At 37.3% G+C, this 25545-nt stretch overlaps 1 protein-coding gene across 1 annotated transcript; it reads left to right on the top strand.

Moving 5' to 3' along the window:
- The first annotated feature begins 625 nt into the window (after positions 1 to 625).
- LOC126611158 (protein VACUOLELESS1) lies at positions 626 to 7032 on the top strand. The gene is made up of 15 exons (XM_050279346.1): positions 626 to 1531; positions 1711 to 2001; positions 2573 to 2712; positions 3339 to 3444; positions 3535 to 3627; positions 3911 to 4000; positions 4096 to 4209; positions 4327 to 4434; positions 4544 to 4617; positions 4849 to 4903; positions 5407 to 5588; positions 5883 to 6012; positions 6224 to 6326; positions 6483 to 6580; positions 6669 to 7032. The coding sequence occupies exons 1-15, from the start codon at positions 746 to 748 to the stop codon at positions 6819 to 6821; spliced, it is 2523 nt and encodes an 840-aa protein (XP_050135303.1). The 5' UTR covers positions 626 to 745; the 3' UTR covers positions 6822 to 7032.
- The last annotated feature ends 18513 nt before the right edge of the window (positions 7033 to 25545 follow it).

Here is a 25545-nt window from a genome sequence, read left to right as displayed (position 1 = left end):
TTTGCATCTTTTACATAAATCCACCTAGGCTGCCTAGGCACCGGCTTAGCCGTCTAGGTGTTGGGCCCTTGCCTTTTGCCTGACTAGCGCCTAGCATTTTTAGAACCTTGGGCCACACTGTCACGTTTCTGCACAGTTATTGTTCAGTCAAGTGTCACGTCACGTTTTAACGGAGTTCCTAACGCCTAGGCTACAGAAGTATGAATCTAGGAACAAATGTAACATTTGGTATAAAAGTGAGAAAAAAAACACTAAGAGCAACGAAATGAAAATTTCACGATATTTAGGAGTAGTAAAGTAAGAATTAGTAGGCCAAAATCTTGCCACGTCATTAGCTAACATAAAGTTAATGGCTAGGCTAACGGAAGTATCAAAGTGGAACTAAAATGAGATTTTGGCGAAACTTGACGGTAGTAAAATGAGAATTAACTTTAAATTAATGATTGTCTCTCTTTTTTTTTTTTTAGATTTTCTTTTCGATCGATTCATAAATAGTACTTTCTGGGCTGCATGAGTTGGCCCATTAGTGTACCTAACTAGTTCCCTCTAAAAATGTATTGGGCTTAGAGGTTGTTATTTCTCATTATTTTATTTTTTTAATTTTTAATGGGCTTAATTTCCTCTCTTGCCATGTTCCCTTGTTCCCGTCAAAGTTCCAGACGGTGAGCTCAAAATCATCTCCGCTGATAATCCATCGATAATGCTCGGAATTTAACAAAGACTGTAACTTTCGATCGATCAAACCATGGCGAACGTCTCGGTTGCCGCGGAGTGGCAGCTCCTCTACAACCGCTACTACCGTAAGCCCGAAATCTACCGAATGAGCTGGAAGCACGTAGAGCTCAACCGCAACAAGGTCGCCTGCGCCCCCTTCGGCGGTCCCATCGCCGTCATCCGAGACGATTCCAAGATCGTCCAACTCGGCGGCGAATCGGCCCAGCGGAAGCTCCGCATCTTCAGTTCCGCTGGCCATCTTCTCGGCGAGACAATCTGGAAACACCCGGGCGGCCGATTAATCGGCATGGCCTGGACCGACGACCAGAACCTAGTCTGCCTCGTCCAAGACGGCACCGTTTTTCGCTACACCATCCACGCGGAGCTCGTCGAGCCAAGTATCTCCATGGGGAAAGAGTGCTTCGAGCGAAACGTCGTGGACTGCGTTTTCTGGGGAAACGGCGTCGTTTGTATCACCGAGACGAATCAGCTGTTCTGCATTTCCGATTTCAAGAACCCGAACCCGATTAAGCTTGCCGACCCGGGGATCGAGGACCCGCCGCTCTGTATGGCGGTGATCGAGCCGCAGTACACGATGTCGGGAAATGTGGAGGTTCTGCTCGGGATCGGAGATGCTTGCGTTTTGGCTGTGGAGGAAGACGGGGTTCAGCAGCTAGGGCTGGAGATGCTCCGCGGGCCGATTCAGAAGATGGCGGTTTCGAGAGACGGGCAGTGGCTTGCTTCCTTCACGCACGACGGTCGTTTGTTGGTGATGACTTCGAATTTGAACGACATTCTCATTGAGCAGGAATGTGAGGTCAGATTTTTCCGGCTTTTTGGTGCTTCTATCTGCAATTTTGTTATTCAATTTGTATAAATTTGATGTCTTTCGTTACAGTTTGTTTATGTTTCTCAGTAAAAATTGCTTCTTTGATTTCGTGTTTATTATGGCATTGTTGCAGATTGTAATGTGTGTATTTGTATTGTGTGACGCAGTCGGCTCTTCCTCCGGAACAGCTCTCTTGGTGTGGAATGGACACTGTGCTGCTTTATTGGGATGATATGCTTTTGATGATGGGTCCTAGAGGTGATCCAGTACGCTATTTTTATGATGAACCAATAATTCTTATTCCCGAGTGCGATGGAGTGAGGATATTATCTAACTCGAGCATGGAGTTTCTACAACGGGTGCCTGATTCCACTGAATCCATCTTCAAGATTGGAAGTACATCGCCTGCAGCTTTGTTGTATGATGCTTTGGACCATTTCGACAGACGAAGTGCCAAGGTAGGTCACTCTTATGTTGTTTTGCAATCAAACAGAAATAGATATTCCCCACTAATCAAAACAAAGTGCTAACTGCAAGTACCCTTTGGGCAATCTATAGATAATCCTTGCTGCTTAGAAACCAAGGTCAACATGAAAGTTTGAGAACGCCCCAGCTTTGTGTATCAGCAAAATTCACGATTTAAATGACAAAGTTAAATAGAAACGAATAAATATTTAGTCTTTTTCTCTTCATGGTTCCTGATTTCCTTAATCAAGCAAGTCAATTCTCTTAATTAAAGATGCAAGTAAGCATGCTGTAAACTTACAAGTGTATTAATTCTATTAAATTTGCAACTCGACCTTACATACATTCCGAGCTTGTAATCATCCAGTAGAAGACTAAGAACATGGTTATTGAGTTGCACAATAGAGTGCTATTTCTCCTAAAAAAGCAAACCTATGTCTTTCCCTCCAAAATGTTCACCAAACTACATGATTGATGGTCTTGGGGAAAAGGATGATTGATAAATACCTTGTGCATAGTGCTACAGTTAAGTAGTGGTAAAGTTCTAATTTCATGTTTTACCAGGCAGATGAGAATTTGCGACTAATACGCCCATCCTTGACGGAGGCTGTTGAAGCATGTATTGATGCTGCTGGCCATGAATTTGATGTTCTACGCCAACGAACACTCCTAAGAGCTGCAAGCTATGGCCAAGCCTTTTGCAGGTTTGTTTGGCTCAATATTAACGTAGAATTTGAACTTACCAGAAGTTATTAGTTGTTACCAAAAGAAGGTAGCATTTTCCTTTATCAATTGTCTTAACTCTTTTGCCCTGTCTTTGCTGATTTTTTAATTAGTTTTCCATTTCTAATAAAGTTGAGCTCTTGCTAATAAATTCTTTGTTGTGGATACTGTGTTGCATCGTTATCTGGTCATATTAGAACCTCAAACTAGTTACAATAACTGAAAGGGACTTTTGCCACCATTTTGTATTTATGTGAATGCATAGAGTTTGGGAGATCCAACCTTTCTGTAGAATATGAATGCAAACTGGAGAGACAGTAGGGTTATTTTGAGGCTTTGTTGAGTTTATGTTGTCCATCTGGCACAACAAAATTTCTATAATCTTCTTTTCTCCATTATTCAGTCTCACTGGATGTCCCTGTAGAGTTGCAAACCGTTACTTAACTTTGACATGTATCTTGATGCAGTATTTGTAATTCCTTTTGATTATCCATATCATCCTTCAATCATACAAACTGCGTAGTTCTTAGTTTCCAATTCCATGGTCTTGAAAGAGCATTCTTTCTGATTTCTACTCTCGGTAATGATATCCAGTTGGCTTTGGCAGCAATTTTCAACGTGATCATATTCAAGAGATGTGTAAAACTTTGCGGGTATTAAATGCTGTTCGGCATCCTGACGTTGGAATGCCTCTAAGTATTCAACAATACAAGGTTTCAAAGCTGACTGATCTCATTTTTTCAATTTGCTGACTATGCATGCTATTTTCTTTACATAATACTGAATAAAGTTATTGCTTTCAGTTACTTACACCAGCAGTTCTGATCAGTCGTTTGATCAATGCCTACAAACACTTTCTGGCACTACGGATATCAGAGTACCTTGGAATGAACCAAGTAAGTCCATTTGTTTTGTTCATTTCCTATTGGGTTCTTTGTGATTATGCCTTTGATCTATAAATCAGAATGTGATGTCACACTTTGACTAAATTTAAAAGCAAGGATGCAATTGAGGCGGGAAAAATGTTTTGGAATGTCATATTAAAATGGATTATGTATGCTTGTTTTAGATAGAGTACTAGCTTACTTCTAAAGCTCAATATAGTTTCTGTTTTCTATTTGGAAACTAGAATTAGTCCACTTTTACATGAACTTATCTCCTCTTATTGGCTTTGTGTAGGAGATGGTGATTATGCACTGGGCATGCTCCAAAATAACAGCATCCTTAGCAATTTCTGATACCAATCTCCTTGATATTTTGCTTGATAAGGTTGATTTTTTATCTTCATTTGTTACTGTGTTGTGTTTTCTCATTCTATTTTGTGCAAACAAACCATCTTATTGAATTTTATTTTATATTTTCAGTTGAAACTATGCAAAGGAATATCCTATGCAGCAGTTGCTGCTCATGCAGATAAGAATGGCCGCCGGAAGCTAGCTGCCATGCTTGTTGAGCATGAACCACGCTCCTCCAAACAGGTTATTAATAAAAAAAATGAAAAGATATCAGTATCTTTTTTATCGTGTTTTTTTTTTTTTTTCCCTATTATGTAAAGTGACGGATGCATTATATTAATTCTGATTCTTTGAATCCAGGTTCCTCTGTTGTTGAGCATAGGAGAAGAAGATACAGCTTTAATGAAAGCAATTGAAAGTGGTGATACAGACCTTGTTTATCTTGTTCTCTTTCATATCTGGCAAAAGGTAAGACATCTAGAGAACTCAACATTTATTCTAGTGTCTGTTACAAGTTTACACAGTGGAACAAGCTATATTATTCATCTAACAAACAAAAGATCTCTACTGGATGCAGCGACAACCATTGGAGTTCTTTGGAATGATACAAGCTAGAGCTCTGGCACGCGATTTGTTTATAATTTATGCACGGTAGGTGAGGCGCACTAGTCTAAATATTTTCATTACATTGCCATTCAAATAATGGTTTTCTAAGTACTCTAGTATGATGAATATGAGGAGTCACAGGGAGATATGATAATGAAAACAAAACGATGTTTGCTTTAACTATGGTCAAAATTTAAGCTTCTGTTTCAGGTGCATGTGCATGTACACGTGATATGTATATTGCACACATAACAAGCTCTTTCTGGTCTGTATCAGGTGCTACAAGCATGAATTCTTGAAGGACTTTTTTCTATCAACAGGACAACTTCAAGTAGGTTCCGGTTTGGCTTTTGTTTTACATGTATAGATCACATACGTAGCACGTGTTTAGAATATAGACATACATTTTCTTAGATTACAAAAGACATGCATAAAAGCTATATCATACACACTAGATACATGCTTATATTGATATTTACGTGGTGTCCTGTAGAGAGAAAGAAACCATAATTTGGTCGCATATGATGGCATTATATATAGACATTGAAAATGGTAGGTTTGATAAAATTTTAAAATGTGGAGAGGGGTGCAACACAAAGGCAAGTCTACTTTTCTGTGGTGTTTTAACTTACAGAAAAGTATCTTATTTAAAACCTTCAAGGGATTTCACGGGAGAACTGGTATTCTTATTTACTAGAAAACCGCAATCCCATGATCAAGTTTCCACCATGTGAAAGTGTTTGTAATCAGTTGTTTAATTCTGATGTGCCACTGCACGAATATCATTATCTCTTATGGATAATTCACAGTCAATATAAAATTCATATCTTGTAGGAGGTGGCTTTCCTTCTGTGGAAAGAATCTTGGGAGATTGGAAAAAATCCAATGGCAAGCAGAGGATCTCCCCTTCATGGTCCACGCATAAAACTAATTGAGAAGGCCCATAATCTTTTCGTAGAAACTAAGGAATATACCTTTGAGTCGAAGGCTGCTGAAGAACATGCAAAGCTTATAAGGTTAGATTTGAGTTTTTTAGTTTCCTGCACTATTTATTGCGTGAAGTATGAATTCTGGGCATGCCATTCATTCCATTAACTAGGCTTCAAGAAATGGCATGCTAATGTAGTTTACAGGAGTGTATTGTAATAGATTATTCCAACTACCTATTAACCACAGATTAATGTTTGAAACTATTATATATGCAATATGTTTTCCTTTTTCTCTATTAGTAACGATAGATTGCTTTAGTTCTACATTTGTTTTGCTGTTTTAAATCCACATTTTTTTCCTGAAAATATTTATTTCTTCAGGATGCAGCATGAGTTAGAAGTCTCAACAAAGCAGGCCATTTTTGTTGACTCGAGTATCAGTGATACAATTAGAACTTGTATTGTTCTGGGAAATCATCGAGCTGCAATGAAAGTGAAAACAGAATTCAAGGTTTGTGACGGAAGCTCATTTCTCCTTCGTAGCCTTTCTTCCTTTGTCCCTCATTTCCTTTTTTTAGCAAAATAGGAACTTGATACTATTCTCATGGGAGATGCAAAACAAAGGAGTTGGCGTCTTGTGTGATTAACATAATCTTGTATTTGGCGTTTCACACATCCGCTGCAATATAGTCCTTTATGGCACTGTTTTGATCTTGTCTCAGGTTTCTGAGAAGAGATGGTATTGGCTAAAAGTTTTTGCTTTGGCTACAATCAGAGATTGGGATGCCTTGGAGAAGTTCTCAAAGGAAAAGAGACCACCAATTGGTAAGGCGTTCATTTAAATATGGAAGTTGGGGAAGGAAAATAAAATGCAACATTTAGAATGTACTTTTGTTTTTCTTTTCCTCTCTTTTCAGGGACATTCCATGGCAAGGTGGCAACCATGCTAAGTCTACCTTTGTTCTTTTGTTTGTACCATAGGTTACAGGCCATTTGTGGAGGCGTGTGTTGACGCAGATGAGAAAGGAGAGGCTTTGAAATATATCCCAAAACTCACAGATCCTCGGGAAAGAGCGGAGGTAACAGAAACCCTAGTCTTGCTATTTAGCAATCGCCCAAATCTTCTTATCATCTCTTTAACTAAGCCCACATTTATTATCTATACAGTCTTATGCTCGGATTGGCATGGCCAAGGAAGCTGCTGATGCTGCCTCTCAGGCAAAAGATGGTGAATTGCTTGGTCGACTCAAAATGACTTTCTCACAAAATGCTGCAGCCTCATCAATTTTTGATACTCTTAGGGACCGATTCGTTTCATAGTTTATCTGCCTCCATCCTTTCCCTTTATCTTTAATTTATTCTTGTTGATCGTGTGTATTGTGTGCATATTCTTGACATTGTACATGACATGATGAATGTGTAAAGGCAGATGAGTTTCGTTTTCATGCATGATGTATTGTAAACATTTGTGAATTGTGGCCATATGTAGCAACAAACGTGATTTCATGGATTTTGGTCATTTTCACCGATATTTCCCGTCCTTTTTTTGGTCGTGTCGATTAATATCACATTACCTAGGGTGCTTTAAACCTCTCCCTTCATTTTGACACTATATGCTGTACTCGAGCTTTTGTATTCCATGATTGGTTTCGGCTTACCCATAACTTTTTATATTTTCTGCGAACGGCCGAAAGAGCAGGTCGACCTTCTCATCATCCACATTGTCAAGAGATGGCGGGTTCCACTACAACCAACAACAATAAGCATTAGATTTTCATGTCTTTAGAGATGACCATGTAATCTTTAGATGATTTGATCTTTTAAGTCATAACAGAAAGAATTGGAAAACGTTTACGGAATAGAGGGATTACCTTAGGAGCATTATCCTTGTCAATGGTGAGAGGTCTAATACCCTTTATATCAAAACCGATGATTAGTACACTTCAAAAGAGGGAGTGTGTTGGAGTGAAATTTCCTATGGGAAGAAATACCTTCACAGATTTATTGATTGCAATCCTCACGTTCGCCAAATCCCTCGTAAGAGGTGTCCCCAAATAGTTTTTCTCTGTAGCTTGTTTGGGCGGGGTACCTGTAAGAGATACTTCGACGCTTAAGTCAATTGATTGATTTTCTATTCTTTGGTTTCTCTCGGGCCCTGATTGCGTACCTTGCACCTTGGCTCCTCTCCATATTTATAGGATTACATGTTTGGGGAACAAGTACCACGACCTGTCTTCCTCTCCCTCTTCCTTAGTGGTCCTCCGTAGTGGAGGTAGTTATCTAGACATGGACTACATGCTTGGGAAACAAGTACCACGACCTGTCTTCCTCTCCCTCTTCCTTAGTGGTCCTCCGTAGCGGAGGTAGTTATCTAGACACGGACTACATGCTTGGGAAAAAAGTACCACGACTTATCTTCCTCTCCCTCTTCCTTAGTGGTCCTCCGTAGCGGAGGTAGTTATCTAGACATGTTTCCCTTCTCTTGCATCTGTATATTTCTTGTGGGCTTTCCTCACAGTTTATCTTGCACAACATCATCTCTTTGGATGATTGGTATTGGCCCATGAGTCGAAACCGAATTTTATCCTCCCACAATGCCCCTTTTTTTCCCTTGTATGCAAAATAGAGGAAAACTAAGTTTTTCAATTGCATGAGGCCTTGAAACTATATTCTTTAAGCCAAGGTAAATCTTAAAGCATTTATTTCCAAAGCCCAATTAGTGGAAGCCACTTTTTCTAAGGCCTAATTTACAACAACCTTTGCCTAACTCTCGAATGCTCTGATATCTTCGCAAAATTTAGGAACTATCATCTTAGCATAATTTACGAGTGTAAACTGACACCTAAACCATAATTCACGAAAGTTGATTGTCGCGTAACTTGCGATAGTTAGCTAACTCCTTCGTATAATTTACAAACATCACAACTTAATTTACGAACTTGGAACACCTTCTCATAGTTTATGAACGTGGACTATCTTCGCATGACTTATGAAAGTGGATTGACTCTTTCCGTAACTTTCCGAATGTGGACCATCTTTGCATGACTTACGAAAGTTGACTGACTATTTCCGTAACTTTACGAATGTGGACTATTTTCGCATGACTTACGAAAGTGGACTAACTCTCTTGCGAAAGTCAACTGACTCCTTCGCATAATTTACAAACATCACAGCATAATTTACGAACTTGGAGCACCTTCGCATAGTGTACGAATGTGGAACTTACGAATGTGAAACACTTTCAAACAGTTTACGAACGTGGTGGACTGATGCATAATTTACGAAAGTGGGTTGACACATTTGCATGGTTTACAAAAGTTGACTGACACCTCTGCATAACTTACGAAAGTGGGCTGAAGCTTACGAAAGTGGACTGACAAAGTTATCTTTGCACGCCTAGTTCCTATTCTGTACGTCTAGACTGCATGTCTATAGGCTGCATACTTGCACCTATGTTGGTTTAGGTTTATATATACATACATACATACATATCTACATATCTACATACATACATATACAAACATATATACATATATATACATATTTCTACATATATATACATATATACACACACATATATATATACACATATCTACATATATACATATATATATATACATACATACATACATACATACATACATACATACATACATACATAAATATATATATATATATATATATATATATATACACACATACATATCTACATATCTACATATTATATATATATATATATACACACACACACATATACATATATATACATATCTATATATATATACATACATATCTACATATATAGATACATAAGTACATACATACATACATATCTACATACTATACATATATATATATATATATATGTATATATGTATATAGATGAACAAATAAGATGATTAAACATATGATAATTCAATTACCACTCACTTGACTCTGAACCAAATGGGGCGGAAATCTAGTGATAATAAAAACGATGAGGACAATTATACTAAGGGCAATGATGATTAGGATTGAATGAACTGTTAAATAAATTGTTAATTGAATTATGTGGAACTTGATGTGGAGGATAACCAGAATTGAATATACCATGGAACCAGCTGTTATAAATGAATAAGAAGAATTGAACAAAAGATTGATCGGTGTTTACCTTGAACAAATGATGATCATTTGTTCAATTCTTCTTATTCATGGTATATTCAAGGTAAACACCGATCAATCATTTGTTTAATTCTTCTTATTCATTTATAACAGCTGGTTCCATGGTATATTCAATTCTGGTTATCCTCCACATCAAGTTCCACATAATTCAATTAACAATTTATTTAACAGTTCATTCAATCCTAATCATCATTGCCCTTGGTATAATTGTCCTCATCGTTTTTATTAGCACTAGATTTCCGCCCCATTTGGTATCAGAGCCAAGTGAGTGGTAATTGAATTATCATCTCTTTAATAGTCTTATTTGTTCATCTTTTAGCTATCAAAATCAATTTATCTTGTTTGTTCACCTTCTAAGTTGTCTTGTTTAACTCTCAACCCAAACAATAAGACGTGTTCCAAACAATAAGTCCATAGGATTGACATGAGCGGAGATGGAGTTTAGCAAATACTTAAGGAAGGTAAGCCAATAGGATTTTTGTTCTGTAAGTCTGTATTTTGAGCAATATAAGTAGATTATTTAAATCTAATTCAATGACCAGCACTAGCTCTAGATCTAGTCTAGGAACAATTCCAGATGTAGTAAATGAAGAACAAAAATTAGGATTTCAAACAGATGACGGTATTGACTTTGGAAATTGGAATATCCTCAAGGTTTCAAGTAAAAAAATTTATAAAAAGAAATGGTCAACAGCCTCTTTTAGAAGTGAACACCATATCAAAACAGTTGAAAAAACATATACTCTTAGCAAAGAACATGAAACTTGTCAATTATTCACACTTGAACAAATCAGAACTCACAGAAAAGATGGTTACAATTACATTCATATAGGTTTAGTCCAAATAGCAGTCAAACCCTTAACAAGAAGAGGCCTTAATACCTTTATTTTAGTATGTCTTCGAGATGCAAGATTCATTGACTTCAGTGATAGTATTCTTGGAATGATCGAATCAAGCCTTTACAATGGACCAATTCATTTTAATTGTTTCCCAGATCTCATTATAAGTTTTTCAGACCCCTACATGCTAAAAGCACTCACGTTAAACATAAAAACTTTAGGGTACCAAGTCCTTGAAAGAGTCCAACCATTAGCTCTAATTTTCAAGGTACCAAGTCCTTGAATGAGTCCAACCAACAGCTTCAGACTTTGGAGGAAGTCAAGTCAATCATCAATTACTAGTCTTAAATAAACCATTCAAGATTTGATGGAAGAAACTCAATGCTGACATCGAAGCTATAGAAAACATTCCCCGTAGGGACATTTTCCGTAATAAGTATACAAAAGAACAAAGATTGGACATTTACAATAAGTGGACCAATTTCATGGAAAAGCACAGATTTGAAGTATTTTTTGTCGACTTTGTTGAAAAGTATTATGAATCTGAAAACAGATTAGAGGTCATCACCAAAGAAAATTGGGTTAAAGAAGATAAAACCTTAGTTTCATCTAGTCATCCCCCATAAGAAACTATTTTAATTTCCACTACAAACACCCAAATACCAACTACTCCTTTCAAACTTCCGAAAGAAGATGCAGGAGTCAAACCCGTCATTGAACAAAACAATTTCACAAACCAAGAGTTTACACACTATAGGAAAATAGTTCGACAAAATCGAAACAAAAACAGACAAACTTTCCCAACCAAAACCAACACGTAGGGAAAACCCCTTAGTCAACTTCCCAGAATCTTCTTCTAGCACAATCGCTTTGAAAACAATTTCCACAAGTAAAAAAATAGACCAAATGTTACAAGAATTAAAATAAGAAAAAACAGTCAATGTTTTACAACATCCAAATGAGTCTCATGTAGAAACAATTTCTACAATATGGGATTCAGAAAATGAAACCGAAATAGACTCCATTAGGAAAGTAGAACAAGCTTTTCAAAACCTTGAACTCAAAGAATCACAAATAAACGAGTCAACCCAACAACTCTTACCAAAAATTGGTATCCGAGACCAACACCTCCGGATATTCAGTTTGAGGAACGAAACATCCAAAATCAATTCTTAGTTTCGGCTGATAAACTCTATGAATGGAATATAGATGGGTTATCAGAACAAGAACTTTTAAACAAATTACAACACATCTCTATGGTTGCTAATAGTTATATTACCAATCATAATCTCAGTCAAACCCAAGTTGTCGATCTTTTAGTCACTGGATTCAAAGGAATGCTTCATTTCTGGTCGGAAAAACATCTCACTGAACAATCACGAAACGAAATTAAACATGCAGTTAAAAAGGATGAAGATGGAACGCCTATCTTTGATGAGCATATAGGACAATGAGTCCCAGATGCAGTCAACACCTCTTTACCATTATAGAACATTTCATAGGTACACCCAGTAATGTCACTTCTAGAATTAATGACCAACTTAGCAATCTAAGATGTCCAACCTTAAGTGATTTCAAGTGGTACAAAGACGTTTTCATGTCCAGAGTCATGCTTAGAGAAGATAGTAATCAACCATTTAGGAAAGAAAAATTCATCAATGAATTACTAAACCTTTTTGCCCATAAAATTAGAATTGTCTTAGTCAATGATGAAGGTGTCATACCATTCATACCCTTACTTATGGAAATATTGTTAATATTATCCAGAATGAAGGATTCAAAATGTGTATTAATATGAAAATTTCAAAACAAGTAAATAAAGACAAATCAATAGCCAAATATGAATTAGAAATATTTTGTGAACAATACGGATTACCATCTATTGCTCCATTCAACAAAAAGAAAAAATCAGAAGCCGACAATAAGTATCCAAATAGATACCCAAATAGATATTCCAGTAGGAAACATCCCAATTATAACAAATTCAAAAACAAGAATTTTGAAACAAATAAATTTTACGACAAACCCAAGTCTAGCAAGTGGAAGAGGAAACCCTCAGGAAATTCCACTCCAAAAACCAAGAACAAAAAGGAAATTGCTACAAGTGTGGCAAATTTGATCATTATACAAATAAATGTCGAGTCAAGAAAACAATCAGCCAGCTGAAAATCCCTGAAGAAGAGAAACTACAGCTAATTCAAGTCTTAGAATTAAGGGACACAGACCATAGTCAATCTAAAGATGATTTAAGTTCTAATTCGTCTTCTTCCAACAATTCCTCAAGTAGTCTTTCATCCCCCAACATTAAAATAAGATGCATTGATACTTATTGTAAAAAGATTTCAGTCCTCAATAGACAAGAAGAACAAGAAAATCTTCTTATCGAATTAATCAGTAAAGTAGATGATCCAGAATTGAAATCATTCTATTTACAGAAGCTTAAGAAATTAGTCTCCCAAGAAGAAGCCAATACCAGTCAACCCCAAGTTTCCCAAAAAATAAGCCTTAGCACAACCTTGGAGAGATTCAATAAATCTAAAAAAGAAATTACATTTAAAGATTTACAAAGAGAAGTCAATAAAATCAAAGATGAAATTAGGTTTCTAAAATTAGAAAACCTAGAAATTTGTACACATCTCAATAAGGATTCAAACACAGACACTTTTCAACAATAATGATGAAGGACATGATAGTTCTTCCTCAGGTCACAATTCAGACTCTCAGTCTGAAGAAAAATCAACAAAAAAAATTAATATTAGGATTATTAGACAAGATAAGAATTCGGAAATGGTATTCTAAAATTAAATTAATAATTGAAGATTTTCACTTAGAAACAATTGCTTTGATTGACTCAGGAGCAGACTTGAATTGTATTCAAGAATGACTAATTCCTACTAAGTATTTTCATAAATCAACAGAAATGCTTAGTGCTGCCAACCAGTCGCCAATGCAATTAAAATATGAAATTCCAAAAGCTCATGTCTGTCAAAACAATATTTGTTTCAAAACCCCATTTGTTTTAATAAAAACCATTTCAGACCCAGTTATTTTAAGACTTCCTTTCATAGCTCTTCTATATCCTTTTAAGGTACACCATAATCGGATAACCACTAGCATGTTAGGGCAAAAAATCACTTTTGAGTTCTGCATGGAAACAAACCTAAAAAAATTAAGACAATTACAAAAAGATAGCATTTCAAAAACCATCAATTTACTTCCCAATAAATCACAACAAATTAATTTCTTAAAGGAAGAAATTAATTACAAAAGGATTGAAGAACAATTAACAAATAAATCTTTGTTACAAAGTATCGACAATTTTCAAAAGAAACTTGTAAATGAAATTTGTTTTGATATTCCCAACGCCTTTTGGCACAGAAAACAACACATTGTCAAACTTCCTTACAATAAGGATTTTGATGAAAAGAAAATACCTACTAAAGCTAGACCAATTCAAATGAGTCAAGAAGTTATGGAATTCTGCAAAACAAAAATTCAAGAGCTTCTTAATAAAGGAATAATTAGAAAAAGTAAATAACCATGGTCATGTCCTGCTTTCTATGTCTAAAAGAATGCAGAATTAGAAAGAGTAACCCCTAGATTAGTCATCAATTATAAACCTTTTAATGAAGTCTTGGAATGGATACGATATCCAATTCCTAACAAAAGAGATTTGATTAAGAGATAAGTCAAGCAATAATTTTTTCAAAATTTGATATGAAGTCTGGATTTTGGCAGATTCAGATTCATGAGGATGATAAATACAAAACATCATTTATCACGCATTTTGGCCATTATGAACGGAATGTAATGTCTTTCGGTCTTAAGAATGCATCCAACAAATTTCAAAATATCATGAATGAAATATTTAATCAATACAGTCATTTCTCAATTGTTTATATTGACGATGTTTTCATTTATTCCAAATCAATAGATGAGCATTGAAAACACTTAAATATTTTTACTAGGATAATCAAGTTAAATGGATTAGTTGTGTAAGTAACCAAAATTAGATTTTTAGGATACAATATTCACCAGTCAACCATTCAACCAATAGATAGAGTAATTCAATTTGCTGATAAATTCACAGATGAAATCATTGACAAACCCCAATTACAGAAATTTCTAGGATCATTAAATTATGTTACAGAATTTTACCCACATCTTAGACCAACAATGCAAACCATTGTTTGATCGTCTCAAAGAAAATCCTTCACCTTGGTCTCATACTCATACTTCCATTGTCAAACAAATCAAATCCCATGTTAAGACCTTGCCTTGTCTTGGCATCCCAACTCCCAATTCGTTCAAAATTGTTGAAACTGATGTCTTTGAAATTGGTTACGAAGGTATTCTTAAACAATCAATCTCATCCGGATCTCCTGAACAAATTTTTCGCTTCCATTCAAGAGTATGAAATCCAGTACAAAGTAATTATAGTACTATTAAAAAAGAGATATTATTTATCGTATTATGCATTAGCAAATTTCAAGATGATTTATTAAATCAAAATTTTTTGGTCCGAGTCGATTGCAAATTTGCAAAACATGTTTTACAAAAAGATGTTCAAAACATTCATCAAAACAGATTTTTGCACGATGGCAGACCATATTAAGTATTTTTTATTTTGACATTGAGTATATAAAAGGCAGCCAAAATTGCATTCCTGATTTCCTAACCAGAGAATTTTTGAGGGGAAGAATGACAGACAAAAGAATTGATCAAAGAAGGCTTCCAGCCACCCTACCACCACCACCAGTAAAACAAGAATCAAACCCAGATTCTTCATCGGCTTTAGCCATTACCAACTACTTCACCCCCTAGGTTCCACAATAGGAAATCTCAGGCCGAACTACCAAACACCACGTCCAAATTATCAAAAGGCATTAGTCAATCAATATGATCCATATTCAACTTCATCATACCAAACATCATCATCTCGATCAGCCAGTTACACCAAAACATTATCATATGTCAAGAAAAACCCCAATGAATACCTTTTCAGTATTCCTTTCAACATCCACCAAGAACAAACACCAGAAAAAATAGCTAAAACAATTTTTCCACCCAATTTTCATTATCAACCTATTGAATCATATAAAAACCCTCCAATATTACCAAGTCATTCTCAGTGAGACTGAATCCATTTCAATAAAACCACTTTATAGCAAAACCCATGAAAACAAAATACTTTACCATTCTCTTTATATTAGAAAGTTTTTAACTGAATCAAAATGGGGACCCCCCTTCTACTAAACCAAACCCCTTCATACACATCATGTTCTCATTCCTAATAACAATTACAATTATTTTAATTACATTCAAGTATGGACTAACATTTCCTCCATCAAACTGAAGACTTTAGTCATTCATGGTTTATCAATTTTGACAGAAGTTTTAGATTAAATTTCCCAGCATGGCTCCTGAAATGGTGGTCAATTCATGGCCCAACAGCCAGCCTCTTACCCGAAGAACTCATGTAAGTTTTATCAGCTGGCTTCCAGAAGAAATTTGACAGAAGCCAATTTAACTACATAATTACACTTCTCCCATTATTCATGGCCAAGTACAAAGTCCCGTGGATTTTGAAGTGGAATTATGAAGTTGAAACCGGTGAAGTCGAAACCGGTGAAGTCTACAGATCAAGATCAATCAAGTGGTGGGATAAATTCAATTATCATAAGATCATTAATCAAGTCCTCTCAGAGTTTCCCGTCATTCCAGTTCCAGCTATTCCAGCACAACCAACAATGGTGTTGCTAACCATTCCAGAATAATCTTTATCAGATATTAGTCCGTCTTCATCCCTCAAATGAACAACCAACTCATCAAAATCAACAAATTCAAAGAAGAAAGAAAAATCATCCCATCTCAAATATTTAGCCTAACAGTTAATGGCAGAAGCAACTTTGTTCCATGACGAAGACTCAGACTTTGACGCTTCGGCCGCATCCTCACATCATCTAGCCAATTCAGCAAGTAAAAAATCTTAAGCAACATATTATCAGGATTCCCAGGACCCATTTGATCTCTGAATAATTCAAACATGTGAAGATACAGTAACTAGGCATGTGACCCCAGTCAGAAACATGTCATTTCCAGCACCGAAAGTAGTAGCCATCATTCCAGATTCCAGACAATTCACTATTCATGAATAGTAAAATCATTTTTTTCGCTATTCATCAGCAGTAAAAGCAAGCCATCATTTTGCTTCCCAATAGGAGCCGCATGATTAAACAATCATCAGCTTTAACCCCATCCTCTAGCTCAGAAGACAACGGGATTCTCGACCTTAATCATTCCATTCAATTATTTCCAGTCCATAAAAAGAAAGCTCAAGTCCAATTGGTAGGAGGCTGAAACTTCTGTGCATTCTCATCTTAGAACAGAAGCAATATTCAGATTGTAATTTCCCAGTTCAAAATTATAAACACTTTTAATTTTCAAATGTTAAGGATGCCTGCGTGCACTAATATCCTTTTCATCAATTATGGAACCAGCTGTTATAAATGAATAAGAAGAATTGAACAAATGATTGATCGTTGTTTACCTTGAACTTGAGATACTCGATGAATTGACTGAGTAAGAATTTTATGTCATTCAAAATCAGTTGTTATGAAAATAATGAATTTAAAATAGTGATGCAAATATAATTTGAAAATAAGTTTTATTGCAAAACTTACATTGGAACTTACAATTGATTTACTGACGATTGGGTTAGCAAATGGGAAAATAACTGATGAAAAGGATATTAGTGCACGCAGGCATCCTTGACATTTGAAAATTAAAAGTGTTTATAATATTGAACTGGGAAATTATAAGATGAATATTGCTTCTGTTCTAAGATGAGAATGCGCAAAAGTATTAGTCTCCTGCCAATTGGACTTGAGCTTTCTTTCTATGGACTGGAAATAATGAATGGAATGATTAAGGCCGAGAATCCCGCTGTCTTCTGAGCTGGAGGATGATGATTAAAGTTGATGATTGTTGAATCACATGGCTCTTGTTGGGAAACAGAATGATGGCTTGCTTTTTCTACATAATGAATAGTGAAAAAAGTGATTTTACTATTTATGAATAGTGAATTGTTTGGAATCTGGAATGATGGCTATTGCTTTCGATGCTGGAAATGACATGTTTACTATTAGGGTCACATACCTAATTACTGTATCTTCACATGTTTGAATTATTCAGAGATCGAATGGGTCTTGTGAATCCTGATAATATGTTACTTGAGATTTTTGACTTGTTGAATTGGCTGGATGTTGTGAGGATGCGTCCGAAGCGTCTGAGTCTGAGTCTTCATCATGGAGCAAAGCTGCTTCTACCATTAACTGTTGAGCTAAATCTTTAAGGTGGGATGATTTTTCTTTCTTCTTCGAACTTGTTGATTTGGATGACTTAGTTGTTCCTTTGAGGGATGAAGACGGACTAATGTCTGATAAAGATTGTTCTTGAATGGTTGGCAATGCCATTGTTGGTTATGCTGGAATAGCTGGAACTGGAGTGACAGGAAACTCTGAGAGGACTCGATTAATGATCTTCTGATGATTGAATTTATCCCACCACTTGACTGATCTTGATCTGTAAACTTCATCGGTTTGAACTTCATAATTCCACTTCAAAATCCACTGGACTTTGTACTTGGCCATGAATAATGGGAGAAGTGCAATCCTGTACTTAAATCGACTTCTGTCAAATTTCTTCTAGAAATCAACTGATAAGACTTGCATGAATTCTTCTAGTAAGAGGCTGGTTGTTGAGCCATGAATTGACCACCATTTTGGGAAATTTAATCTGAAACTTTTGTCAAAATTGATAGTGAAATACATATGAGAAAAGAATACTTTCCTTACATTTCTTGTCCAATCCATCAGGATGTCTACAGCCTCTGTCCCCTCAATTGGAGTTTCATCCATCCTTCATAGGGATAAAGATTTACGTCCAAGCTCCTTATGCACTCATTTCTCTTTTTATAAATTAAGTTTCTCCTTTCCCTGCTTTTCTTCACTGCCTCCCCTCAGTTATCCACCAAGCCTGTGATTTCTCGTTTCAGAGTGACCTCTTGGCTTACAAGTAATTTTTCCATTTCGAACTCCTCTTGTGGGAATATTTCAAACATTTATGTTTACGGGTCCAAATTCCTTTTCTTATCTTCTCGAATCAATTTTGGCCGGCAAGTCTCCCATCCCGTTCCTCATGTCGAGACGTACACATTGGTCTAAATATAGTGGTACTGCACCACACTTTGAAATCGTCAAGACTCGTGACCAATGCCACGTTCCAGATGACGTGCACCTCAGCCCACTTCCTGCTGAAGCTAACATGAATTCGGGTTCCAGTATCCTAGCTGGGTTTACCGTTTTGTCTCCAGACCACTTAGGGGCCATTAGTTTCCCTCTTCACCCCATGATTCATCTTATCTTATTCTTCACAAATACTTACCCTATGCAATTGAACCTGAACTCTTACTTGGTTATGTCGACCTTTCTGGCATTAGGTCTGAAGCTAGGGGTATCCTTAGGTTTTAGAGATTTCCTCTATCTCTTCGACTTGATTACCCTTAAAGGTGAAACTAGTTTCTTTAATTTTAAACCTAGATATCCCAAGAAATTCTTGTCACTAGATCCCTTGAGAGCTAGAGATTGAAGGACCGCCCTCTTCTGATTTTGGGGAATTAGAAGGCTCCCAAGCTGTCTCAACTATCTATCTCTTCTACTTTTGGTCTTAAACCTGGTATATAAATTTACTTTTGCTATCAGCTTTTCCATAAATATGTAAACATAACTTAGCATGAGCTTCTTTCGCAGCTTTATCGGATGCTCCATAACAGATAATCTCCAAAGGCCGAAAGTGTTGGCTAAAGAGGTTTGTGACAAGGAAGATATAGAGCTCTAGAGAAGTTGCTAACACTGTTACCTAAATCACCTCTCTCCGCAACTCTATCATTTACTTCCCGTATTGTTTGGTTGACCGGTCGTTGCCCTCAGACCCCCTGCTTAGATATATCTTCACTCTTGATATTGAGCTTTAGTTCAACTTAGACTCTCCCGTACTTGTGACCAACTCCCTGAATGGAGGGCTCAGAAGAAGGAGACGAAAGAGAAGAAGACAAGGATAAAGGGCAAACGGACATGGACTCCGACTCGAATTATTCTCCTACTATGGCTTCACCACCTTTTGACCTTCCCCCGCCCCACTATGTTACATTGCCTCTTCGTGATCTTCTAGTGCCTAGAATTACAGGCAAGTCGGATAAACATCATCTGGCCGATAGGCCCAAAAAGTCTAGGCGTGGTTCGTCGACTATCTTCGATACAACCCCTAGCCCATGCAATGGCAATCGGCTCTTCCCCCCTTCAGCTCGGTTAGTGGCTATAGTTCCAATAATTCATCTTAAGCTTGGATACCTGAATTCACAAGAAGAGATGGGAGTTTCGTCACCCTTGGCGATCATCTATGTGGCGATAGACTTGACTCATCCTAATGATGCCAGTGGCTTTGAGGCAATGCTCGATGACGATCTCGACTCCTATGAATCTCATTGTCTTATGAAGGTATTCTCTCATTCTCTGCATATTTTATCATTTCTATAAGCTTTAACCCTACCGTTATTTTTAGATGACTCTACTCCAAAAGAAAAAAAAAATCAGTTATACTAGCTGCCAAGTTGGAATCCCTCAGCCTTAATCAGTAGCAGGTCAGAGAGTGCCAAGCTAGACTTCACTGATATGAGGAAGATATCACAGATTTGAAAGGAACTCACGATGCTGTGACGTCTAAAGTACGCCGCACGAAGGAATAGTTGGTTGAGGTCAAGTAAGAGAGGACCACTGAGTGCGAGATGAACATGCAACAGATACGCAAGGAGATGGCCTCCAGCTTCATATTTGGTTGGGTGCAAAGCTAGCAATGTCCGGAACATCGATTTATAGTTGATCCTAAAATGTACGATTATTATATGGGGATTGAGCCTAGTGGATATGAGCGGTATGAGGGGATGGATCCTAAGGATCAGAGACCCTTAGACGAACCTGCTTCTTCTGATCTTATCCTAAGTAGCAGGTTTGTTACTAATTTCGGACCCATTTCGAGTTTAGACTTTGGAGGCTTTCAACCAGGCCCTTGTTTTTGTGCTTAGTAGCTTATGCAATCGCGTGATCTGTTCTCATGGGCTAACTGTATTTACATCATCGCACTTTTACTTATTATATCTTTTTATATCTTAGCGTAATTTTCGTTCGCAATTCCTAGCCGTTCCTTTCGATTTTCAATTTTATTTAAATGAGTGCAATATCCTTTATGATTAAATTTGAGTTTTCGAACGAGAGATTAACTTATCCCAATAAGATACGATCATCTAAGATTTTGAATTCTTGTTTCTAGCAACATCGAAATATCTCTATATAAAGAGGCGTTTGAGAGAAGGGAAACATGAGTTAATCTCTCGTTTGAAAACTCAAATTTAAAATCTAGAAACAAGAATTCAAAATCTAAGATGATTGTATCTTATTGGGATAAGTTCATCTCTCGTTTGAAAACTCAAATTTAAGGATAAAGGATACTGCTCTAATTTTTCCTTAAACCTGAAATGGGTCCGGAATTAGTAACAAACCCGCTACCTGGGATAGGATCAAAAGAAGCAGGTTCGTCTGAGGGTCTCTAATCCTTACGATCCATCCCCTCATACCGCTTATATCTACCAGGCTCAATCCCCATATGATGATCGTACACGTCAGGATCAGCTACAAATCAATATTTCAGACATTACTGGCTTTGCACCCAACCAAATCTGAAGCTGAAGGCCATTTCCTTGTGTATCTGTTGCATGCTCATCTCACTAAATCTGTGATGTCTTCCTCATATCCATGAAGTCTAGCTTTGCACTTTGACCTGCTGATGATTATGGATGAAGGATTTCAACCTGGTAGCTAGTTCCTTTTAGGATACGTTACTGCTTTCATTTAAGATGATTGTATTTTATTGGGATAAGTTAATCGCTTGTTTGGAAACCCAAATTTAAGGATAAAGGATACTGCTCTCATTTAATTAAAACTGAAAATCGAAAGGAACGACTAGGAAGGGTTGGGCAATGGAAGGGTGATGGCCCAACTTGCGAACGAAAATTACGTTAAGATACAAGCAGATATACTAAGTAAAAGTGTAATGACGTAAATACAAACACAAATGAGGCGTTAGCCCATGAAAACAGATCATGAAATTGCATGAGCTACTGAGCACCAAAATGAGGGCCGGACTGAAAGCCTCCAAAACCTAAACCTGAAATGGGTTCGAAATTAGTAACAAACCTGTTGCCTGGGATAAGATCAGAAGAAGAAGGTTCGTCTGAGGGTTTCTGATCCTTAGGATCCATCCCCTTATGCGGCTTATATCCACCAGGCTCAATCCTCATATGATGATCGTACACATCAAGATCAGCTACAATTCGATGTTCCAGACATTATTGGCTTTGCACCCAACCAAATATGAAGCTGAAGGCCATCTCCTTACATATCTACTGAATGTTCATCTCGCTAAATCTATGATGTCTTCCTCATATCCGTGAAGTCTAGCTTGGCACTCTGACCTGCTACTGATTAAGGTTGAGGGATTTTAACTTGGCAGCTAGTTCCTTTTGGGATAAGTTACAACTCTCATTTAAGATAATTGTCTCTTATTGGGATAAGTTAATCTCTTATTTGAAAACTTAAATTTAAGGATAAATGATACTGCTCTCATTTAATTAAAACTGAAAACTAAAAGGAACGGCTAGGAAGGATTGGGTAATGGAAGGGCGAAGGCCCAACTTGCGAACGAAAATTATGTTAAGATACAAGCACATATAATAAGTAAAAGTGCGATGACGTAAATACAAACACAAATGGGGTTTTAGCCCATGAGAACAGATCATGCGATTGCATGAGCTACTGAGCACCAAAACAAGGGCCGGACTGAAAGCCTCCAAAGCATAAACCCGAAATGGGTTAGGAATTAGTAACAAACCCGCTTCCTGGGATAAGATCAGAAGAAGCAGGTTCGTCAGAGGGTCTCCGATCCTTAGGATCCATCCATTTGTACCGCTTATATCCACCAAGCTCAATCCCTATATGATGATCGATCAATTATAAATCGATGTTCCAGACATTGCTGGCTTTGCACCCAACCAAATCTGAAGTTGAATGCCATCTCCTTGCATATCTATTGCATGTTCATCTCGCACTCAATGGTCCTCGCTTGCTTAACCTCGGCTAACTCTTCTTTCGTGTGGCGTACTTCAGACGTCGTAGCATTGTGAGCTCATTTCAAATCTGTGATTTCTTCCTCATATTTGTGAAGTCTAGTTTGGCACTCTGACTTGCTACTGATTAAGGCTGAGGGATTCCAACCTGGTAGCTAGTTCATTTTGGAGTAGGGCCATCTGAAAACAACCGTAGGGTTAAAGCTTACACAAATGATAAGATATGCAGAGAATGAGGGAATACCTTCATAAGATAATGAGATTCATAGGAGTCGAGATCATCATTGAGCATTGCCTCAAAGCGACCGTCGTTATTAGGATGAGTTAAGCCTCTTGCCACAACAGTAGCAGCGCTTGCATTGCCTCATAGATTATCGCCAAGGGTGACGAAACTCCCATCTCTTTTTGTGAATTCAGGTCTCCAAGCTTAAGATGAATTATTGGAACTATTGCCACTAATCGAGCCAAAGGGGGAGGAACCGACTGCAATTGCATGGGTCTAAGAGTTGTGCCAAAGATAGTTGGCAAACCACGTTAACACTTTTTGGGCCTAGTGGCCAAATGACGTTTATCCAACTTGCCCACAATTATGGGCACTAGAAAATCAAGATGAGGCGATGCAACACAGCGGGGCGGGGGAAAGTCAGAAGGTGGTGAAGCCATAGTAGGAGAATAATTCGAGTCGAAGTCCGTGTCCGTTTGCCTTGTCTCTTTGTCTTCTTCTTTTTTGTCTCCTTCTTCTGAGCCCTCAATTTGGGAATTGATCACAAGTACAGGAGAGTCTACGTTGAACTGAAGCTCAATATCAAGAACGAAGATAGACCTAAGTAAGGGGTTTGGGGGCAACAACCGGTCGACCAAACAATATGGGAAGTAAATGATAGACTTGTGGAGATAGGTGATTTGGGTAAGAGTGTTAGTAACTTCTCTAGAGCTTCATATCTTCCTCGTTACAAACCTCTTTAGCCAACATTTTTTACCTTTGAAGATTATCTGTTTTGGACCATCCGATAAAGCTACGAAAGAAGCTTGTGGTAAGTTATGTTTACATATTTATGGAAAAGCTGATAGCAAAAGTAAATTTATATACCAGGTTTAGGACCAAAAGTAGAAGGAATAGATAATTGAGACAACTTGGGAGCCTTCCAATTCCTGGAAATCAAAAGAGGGCGGTTCTTCCAATCTTTGGCTCTTGAGGGATCCAGTGACAAGAATTTCTTACGATATCTAGGTTTAAAATTAAAGAAACTAGTGTCACCCTTAATGGTAATCCAGTCGAAGAGATAGAGGAAATCTCTAAAACCTAAGGATACCCCTAACTTCAGGCCCAATGTCGGGAAGGTTGACATAACCAAGTGAGAGTTTAGGTTCAGTTACATAGGGTGAGTATTTGTGAAGAATAAGATGAGATGAATCATGGGATGGAACGGGAAACTAATGGCCCCTAAGTGGTCTGCAGACAAAACAGTAGAGGCTGGGATACCGGAACTCGAATACATGTCGGCTCCAACAAGAAGTGGGCTGAGGTGCACGTCATCTCGAAAGTAACGTTGGTCACGAGCCTTGACCATTTCAAAGTGTGGTGGAGTACCACCATATTTAGACCAATGTGTACGTCTCGACATGAGGAACAAGATGGGAGACTTGCTAACCAAAATTGATTTGAGGAGATAAAAAGAGGAATTTGGACTCGTAAATGTAAGTGGAATGTTTGAAATATTCCCATAGAAGGAGTTTGAAATGGAAAAATTACTTGTAAGCCAAGAGGCCACTTTGAAACGAGAAATCACAGGCTTGGTGAAGAACTGAGCGAAGGAAGTGAAGAAAAGCGGGGAAAGGAGAAACTTAATTTATAAAAAGAGAGTGCATGAGGAGTTTGGACGTAAATCTTTATCCCTATGGAGGATGGATGAAACTCTGATTAAGGGGACGGGGGCTGTAGACATCCTGATGGAGTGGACAAGACATGGAAGGAAAATATTATTTTCTCATGTGTATTTCAGTGTGTAGTCACAATCTAGGTGACGAGAGACGACGATTTGACAAGAGCGAAAGAAGGGAGCTTGTTCTGGAGCACATGTTCAAAGGTGGAAAAGCGTACATGATGACAGAATTTAACTGGGCATGAAATTCTGAAACACGTTGAACCCAAGGTAATGACACATAAATATGTATATATGTGTGTGCATAGAGATATATATAAATATATGAAAAGTGTTTGCAGAGATTCACATGTCAGTACGCAGAGATATCCACATATATGTTGTGTGTGTATGTGTGTGTGTGTGTGAGTATAAAAAGAAAAAAAGAGAAAGGCAGGTGTGTCAATGTCGGTAAGAATGTGCATATATATATATATATATATATATATATATATATATAAACCTAAACCAACATAGGTGCAAGTATGCAGTCTAGACGTACAGAGTAGGAACTAGGTGTGCAGAGATAACTTTGTCAGTCCACTTTCGTAAGTTATGCAAAGGTGTCAGTCAACTTTTGTAAACCATGTGAATGTGTCAGCCCACTTTCGTAAATTATGCGTCAGTTCACCATGTTCGTAAACTGTGTGAAAGTGTTTCACATTCGTAAGTTCCACATTCGTAAATTATGCGAAGGTGCTCTAAGTTCATAAATTATGATGTGATGTTTGTAAATTATGCGAAGGAGTCAATTGACTTTCGCAGGTTACGAAAAGAGTCAGTCCACTTTCGTAAGTCATGCGAAGGTAGTCCACATTTGTAAAGTTACGGAAAGAGTCAGTCCACTTTCGTAAGTCATGTGAAGAGTCAGTCCACTTTCGTAA

This window comes from Malus sylvestris, chromosome 17 (assembly GCF_916048215.2).
Source record: "Malus sylvestris chromosome 17, drMalSylv7.2, whole genome shotgun sequence".
In the NCBI taxonomy this organism is placed as follows: Eukaryota; Viridiplantae; Streptophyta; class Magnoliopsida; order Rosales; family Rosaceae; genus Malus; species Malus sylvestris.
The sequence above is the reverse complement of the archived record's forward strand: the minus strand, read 5'-3'. Positions and strand labels throughout refer to the sequence as shown.

What these genes read in the sequence shown, in the direction of transcription:
- LOC126611158 (XM_050279346.1), top strand. Translation starts at nt 746, where the DNA reads ATGGCGAACGTCTCGGTTGCCGCGGAGTGGCAGCTCCTCTACAACCGC. An exon ending in TTGTTTATAATTTATGCACG is followed by an intron (nt 4,618 to 4,848) that starts GTAGGTGAGGCG and finishes GGTCTGTATCAG; the next exon opens with GTGCTACAAGCATGAATTCT. An exon ending in GGAAAAGAGACCACCAATTG is followed by an intron (nt 6,327 to 6,482) that starts GTAAGGCGTTCA and finishes TTTGTACCATAG; the next exon opens with GTTACAGGCCATTTGTGGAG.